The 7,073-nt window shown below is 34.2% G+C and overlaps 1 protein-coding gene across 1 annotated transcript in view; it reads right to left on the bottom strand.

Annotated features, from left to right (window-relative positions):
- Positions 1-5,089, bottom strand: part of LOC105161017 (7-methylguanosine phosphate-specific 5'-nucleotidase A) — a 6,227-nt gene extending 1,138 nt beyond the window's left edge. The window contains exons 1-9 of the mRNA XM_011078570.2: positions 4,956-5,089; positions 4,586-4,751; positions 3,200-3,260; positions 2,960-3,092; positions 2,638-2,761; positions 2,426-2,482; positions 2,222-2,318; positions 1,599-1,806; positions 235-295 (exon numbers count right to left, since the gene is read on the bottom strand). Of these exons, the coding sequence (XP_011076872.1) occupies positions 235-295; positions 1,599-1,806; positions 2,222-2,318; positions 2,426-2,482; positions 2,638-2,761; positions 2,960-3,092; positions 3,200-3,260; positions 4,586-4,751; positions 4,956-5,071 (1,023 nt within the window). The 5' untranslated portion in view covers positions 5,072-5,089. The remainder of the gene's footprint in view (positions 1-234; positions 296-1,598; positions 1,807-2,221; positions 2,319-2,425; positions 2,483-2,637; positions 2,762-2,959; positions 3,093-3,199; positions 3,261-4,585; positions 4,752-4,955) is intronic.

Below are 7,073 nucleotides of genomic sequence, written 5' to 3'. Positions count from 1 at the left end.
CCCAAGCAGCGTGTACTAGATGGAATCCAGACGGCAACACCCGACAAGTTCATTTATCAGGATGCTACAAGACTGCTACCATCTAAGTCGTTTTTCAATGCTTTTGATTTGTTAGAACTCTACTGAATCTTTGGGAAAATGCGCAACTTCTACCAATGTAAATCATCTTATTAACAATATTGTTCCTGAGACAAAAAAGAAACAAGTCTAGACTTTCTGAATCTTCATACTTACCATATACACAACATCAAAAGCATTGCGGTAGCTATCGCTAGAACTCTGAATGTTGTCATTCCTGAAATAAGTACATAATAAAGTAAGAAAACTAAAAAGTGTATGGAGACTGCATCTTACTGTTGTGCTCATTTATCATCAGCTACTGCAAAAAAGGGTACATTATAGAGAAAATACACAACCATCGATTTGGGAAACAGATAAGATCTCCCTAACTAGGTATGATGGCAACCAAGTTTTGCAATAAAGAAGAATCTATAGGTTCAATAGAAACATCGATTTTAGGAACATACATTGAAGTTGATTTGGCGCCAGCTACTAAGCAGCAATAAAAACCCAACAACCATACAACAATAATTAAGAAATACCCATTGCACTTTCAGTCTGTAGTTTTCCAGAGAGAGAGAATAAAAGTGATTTATTCAAATTTCCCTATCAAGATAAGATACTTAAGCTACCACGAAAAGATAATGAACGATTCCATGCTCTCATATTTTACCAAGATCACTTGTTACTAATATTGATAAGTTGAGTTAAGTTCTGCTCAATAAACCATGTCAAAAGCACCAGATAGTGCTTGCTACCTTACACAGCCATGATGCTTCATTAAAAGTAAACAGTCTAACTAAAACTCGGCTATGTCTTATGGAAAACAAAACAATTAGAAAAAAGATAAGGAGGTCGCTTTTATATTTGCCAAATAAAAAACAAAAATGGTAGATAACAAAGTAATGTTTTTGATGTTCGATAACAATGAACCAACTTGGTGCTTGGTATTAGAGAATCACCCCTGGCAAGGACCAAGCTCTTGTTAAAAGTTTTAGAACTTTTGAGCGACTTAATTTAATGGATTAAGAATTATTTTCATAAAACTAGTAACAACGAATTAACCTGAAATTGCTACCCCTGCACCCAACAGAGTAACATAAAAAATCAAAACCAAAGAACCGAATTTAACTTGTAAAATTCACAAATCGAACCAAGTCAAGTCATGAAATCAACTCAGATTTGTTCAATTTGACAATAGCAAAGCCAATTACAACCTAAGTTGTGTTGATTATCATTATTGGTAATGTGTTCTTTTTGAAAGAATACATGAATTGACAAAAAAATCAAATTGAACTAGTTCAACTTCAAAATCATAATCATATGGAGTTTTTAGTAACTTATGATTCATGACTCAGTAAATAATTTCAACTTTTATTAAAAAAATTAAGCATTCTACTTCCAATTCTCTCATGATGATCTAAATAAACTATTGAGAACAAATACCATCTGAATGCTCATGACATGTTTGGCATAATGTCATTATATTTAGAGACAGCCAACTCATCGTGATTTCTTTCAAGGTACTTGTCACTTACAAGAATCCGACTGATATTCTTGTATCATAGTTCAAACCATCAGACATCCCCAGATCGCCGATGTGATCACCTAGAAGTAGCACATTAGTTCTCATTTTCACAGATGAGCTGTCGTCAGCCAATCCATTGGCATCGCCCAGCCGATCATGAACAGGTCCAGCCATGTCAATTGCATGCTCATTCTTATTCAACACATGAATTGTTTTCCCTGTAATAAAGCAAAGTGTTTTTTGTTATATTTTTGTTTAGTCTAGTGGGGAGAGATGCACAAGAGAAGACATTCCAATTTTGCAATCAGCAAAGCTTTCTGAAACATTCAAATTTAGGAAACATGCAAAAGCAAGGGTTAACACAGATTCATAGGTTTCCAATAGAAAGCAATTCACATTCCAGTGAAGCATGGTATTATCTGGCAAATAGAGAAATCGAAAGTTTTTGTCTTTCAACCAATCAGTGAAGGATAGATATTAAGAACATTTTCAGAATGCCCAATATATTTTGTACTCCAAAATGGCTGTGTTCATATAAAAGGAATAGCAGAAGATCAATGCTTAAGTCAAAATATTTAGGAAGAAATGCGCAGCTGAATGAAAAATTTTAACAGATAACAAAGAGATGCAGACCTTTAAATGAAACAAGGTTACCATTCTGGTCAAAAACCATTCTGTTAGATACAATTTTAACATTCTTAAAGGATCGATGAAGTTTCTGACGCAGCACCTGGTAAACAAAGCAACAGATATAAGCCTCAAAGATAGAAGTCTTTTATCTTTACAACCTCTATGATGTTGCATCAGATAACAAGTAAAGGTATAAAGAAAACTAACCTCTTCAATAATATCTGCAAGGCCAGCAGAAAATATAAGGACAGGGACATTACTTCTCTGCGATAGGAAAAACAGATCAGCTATGAGAAACTATTTCAAACAAAAATTCAAAGCTCTGTCTTCCTTGTATCGACATGGTAGCCCAAAGCACCTAATTATTATTCTTTGAGATGTGGGAGAACTGAGGCTTCAAAAATTACTAGTATAATTACCTCTAACAATTCAAAAAGTTCAGTCACACCCTCTCTGAATGCGATCCTTGATTTAGCCACAGAGCTCTCTATAGCACCATAGGTCAGTCCTCCCTCTATAAGAAGAGCATGTGTTTTCTCCCACCTACATAGAATACCACTTCAATTTGGAAAATTTCATACATTCCCATGTATGATAGATAATATTTGCAGCGACCAAACACTGCCTGACTACAGTGTCAGATTCAATAACTTCTGTGTAATATATAAGTTGATAAGTAAGTTTTAGTCATCTTATAAGTGGTTCTAACTGTCACTCTTTACAGATGGTAAAATCACATACCACTCTTCCATAAGTTTTGCTTTCTCATCCAGTGGAATTGTTGGGTCAATTTCTAATGGATGATAATAGTCATATAGTTTCTGCCTCTTGAGATCATACTCAGGATTCCCCTGCTGCAAAAGGCCATGACTACCTACATATTCAATTTTTAGCAAGCAATTAAAGATGAGCCTTTCTCTATGTGCTTTGTTTGATATTAGAGAACATTGAAAGATATAAGATGAAACAAGAATATCATACTATGCCCTCGCTGACCATCGATCCAATACTTTGTCAGTGTAGCATCAAAATCTGCAATAACCTGTATTTGAAGCAAAATACATGTAACATATACATAGATGGCCAAAAGAATTATAGGCATTCCAATTGCATGTCAACTGAGAAAGGAAAATCAGTGTAATACTAAAAAGATAGGTCACGATAATAAGCTTCAATGAGACAAGGCACCAACATATAAGAGTCTGAATATAAAATCATAAATATCATAGCATTCTGAAAATCTAGACGGTCCCCAAACTTGGTACTCAATTATTGTCCATTGATGCTGAAGGTGATCCCTACAACATTATCACAAGATACAGTTTCAGTTTTATTCTATGGGATTGTCAAAGTAATATTTTGTTTTTCAATGGATTTCGTCCATTCCACATTGAAGTTGTGGGACTTGTTCTCATGGATTTCTACCTTCCATCCATGTCATTTATTTGAAAAGGTCAAAAGTAAAACCAAAAAGGCAGCCGTAGATTCAAGTTTACTTTACATAAGGTTCAAAGGGCCCAAAACAATTATGACACAACAGAAATATATAATATTCATCACTTAACAGGTCAACTTTCCTGACAATGAGTAACTATATGTGAAGGTCTCCACATTATACTATTTTCTGTTATATTGAGACTGAAGTAGTAAATGCAGGTGTCTTAAGCAATCTAGCATAAATTTGTCTTTAAGAAGCTAGTTCATACATGTAGGCGAACAACTGTTGCTAGGATAGGATGGAAAAGATTTCGTATTTCCTTGAGTTGGACTCTGATAGGTTTGTTTTTATAATGTATTCTACACCTCTAACTAATTTCCATAATTCCAGTTAAAACACATTCTGCATTGTTCTCATTTGTGATAATCCATTTAGTCCAAAACCCATAAGTTATTTCCGTTGTTCCTTACAAAATTAGAGTTTCCAAAAGCAAATTTCAGTGAGAGATTGCTTTACCTGAAAAGCGCCCAAAAAATTTGGAGAATTCATGTACCTAAGATATTTCATGCACAAATTAACAAACTGGGAAATTTAATCACAGATGTGGCCTCCCCAGAATAAAGACACTCATAAGCTGACTAGGTGAGTGATTTACGCTTGCCATGCGGCAAGTTCGTCCAGCCACTCTAGGTCCGGCTTATGATTTTCAATAACCTGTTAGCCATTGGCAAAATAACAGATGGCACGTTTCCAACAATATTTTTCTGCAATTCAACAAGATACTCCAAAAAACAACGAACAGTACAGAGAGACAAGCCCCATCATCTATCACAGAAACTGATGAAGTTCATAATCTGGAGAATGCCAAAAAAGATAAACACTAATCATTTCCCCCTATAAAACATCAGTAACATTTAACACAAAGAAACCTGAAGTTTCGAAGGACCGTCGAGTCTAATAGAGGATATTTTGCTCTGAAGCAATTCAGGGTCGCCCACCATTACTTCAGCACCATCAAACACAACATGCTCCATAATTTCACCTTGATTATTTCTCTTCTTGCAACAGCTACCGTGCCACACTCTGCAGTGTCTTCTGCTATACATACATGTAAGTTAGCCCATGGAGAACATAATTATGTAATAAATGCATCACATACAGAAATCATGAAAACCCATTACAGAAATAGAGCAAGGACACCAATCACGGGCGATAAAAATTGAAGAAATGTTGCATAAAAACGTAATGAATTATGTCAAGCGTAGAATGCATATAAGGCGGACTGGAGTGATAGCTTGCCTGAATTGGAAGTTAAGTGGAACGGAACGAGGAAGAGGGTTGGAGAAGGCGGTCCAGCAAGTGGAGAGAAACGACTTGTGAAGCCAATAACTCATGAGAGAGTAGGTTGTGAACATAGTGTATTTGATAGCTATTCTAAAAGGCCCATCTGGTACCTCCTCCTCTCCATTTTTGTTATTTAATTAATTTAATTGAATTAAATTAGTTTTAAAAAAAATAAATAATTGATGATTTATTTGTAGTAATTCATTGGATGAATGGCCCAAAATTTAATTAATTGAATTAATTAAAATTGAATTGATAGGAGTGTATTTTGATATAATATCAATGGTGATTGGTTACCTTTTGATGTTCAAAACGCTCCTAGTCAAGTGATATATTGTAATTTTAGCTTAAAAAAGATACAATTTGCAACATGACAGTTATCCAGTTAGGCGCGGCCACGCTTATCTTTACGGAAATCGGTAAAAGAAAGGAAACAAGGATGAATTTTGTGGAGAAATGCTGGTTCACACTGCCCCTTGATATTTGGAATCATCTCTTCTTGAAGAGTCATATTAGGGTTAGTAGTTTTAATTAAATAGCACTTTTAGTTTTATTAGAAATCTATCTTTTGGTTCTAATAGGAATATGTAACTAATTAGTATAAATAGATGATGTAGTTCATCATATTGGACAGCTTTTGATCTTTGATTCTCTATGTTTTTATAATATTCTCTCTTTTTCATTTTATGTGTTCTCACATTAGCATGTTATGCTAGTTCTTTTAATTTCTAGTTAAAGATATGATTAATGTTTGATTCACATGTGTTGTGAGATCTAATTTGTACTTTCTACTTTTATTGATATGGGTATTTGTGTTGTTCTATGTGCTTTCAGCACAAATAATCTGATTTAGAAATGATCTGTATCTTTTTTTATTGTCAAAAATATTTATCTAGCCAATTAAAAATTCGTAATTGTTTGTTTAGTTCAATAACTAGTGGTAATGCAATATAATTCATCATGTCGTAATGGTGGATTTGTTGTGGGGAATGCATAATCTAACTTAAATAAACCTTTGTAGGAATTTATTGGTTAGAATTGGGCATTTTTTAATTATTAATGTTGTTGGTAAATTAAATCTTGAGGACGTTCCCAAGGTTGTTTATTGATTAGAGAATTAGCCAACAAACGTTCCTTGACTAATGAACAGGTAAGGAAGGGTGAGGCGTTTAGGTCATACCATTGACCATAACTAATTTATCTATTATGAATAATTGTTATAATTGCACCGACAATCAATATATAGTGGAATCAAGCATGACCTATCAAATCTTTCTTCTCATATTTATCTTCTTGATTTTATTTTCTAGATTTAAACTTTAGACAAAAACACCCCTCTTTTATTTTTTATTTTTATTTGAAGAAATTAATTTAAAATCAATCTTTGTGGATTCAACCCTACTTTCACAAGTTTTAGTAGGATAATATTTTTTGTGGATCCGACACTCATCACTAATTTAGCCTTTTAAATTAATTTAAGGCTTGGGCTAGTTAATTGGTTGACTAATTAATTTGTAGTTGGACTAATTAATTTTTTGGGCTTGATTAATAAATTAAATTTATTAATTAAGTATGTTTGGGTTTATGAGTTTTAATTGGACTAAATACACACATATGGACTTTTATTTAATTGGATGAGATCCCTTTGTCGAACCCTCCATCCTAGGAGAGAGAAACCTCCCCCCAGATTCAGGTTGGTTTTACTTCCGAATTTTCTATTTGTACTTTTTCCTAGCTTTGTGATGATCCTTACAATAATTTTTATTGGGAGAGGTTGAAGCAGAAGTGAGGAGTTCCCGAAATCAAGCAGCAATAGATTCCATAGCAGGGGATCTCCAGGGAGAAGGCACTCCAAATACGAAGGAAAAAGGACCGCCCTTGGCCACTGATGCAGATCCTCCTACCACCCGAGTACCTGTTATCGATGCACCTCTTTAGAAGGAAAAAGAATACCTCGCTTGTGGGGAGAAAACTGATGTTGTAATTTAACTGATTTTCAAGCCTGTTGAATGGTACAATCTTTACTTTCTTTACTTTACTTGATTTTTCCCCCATTTAAAATGTGGATGAGAC

The sequence above is a fragment of the Sesamum indicum genome, linkage group LG4 (genome assembly GCF_000512975.1).
Source record: "Sesamum indicum cultivar Zhongzhi No. 13 linkage group LG4, S_indicum_v1.0, whole genome shotgun sequence".
Taxonomy (NCBI): Eukaryota; Viridiplantae; Streptophyta; class Magnoliopsida; order Lamiales; family Pedaliaceae; genus Sesamum; species Sesamum indicum.
The sequence above is the reverse complement of the archived record's forward strand: the minus strand, read 5'-3'. Positions and strand labels throughout refer to the sequence as shown.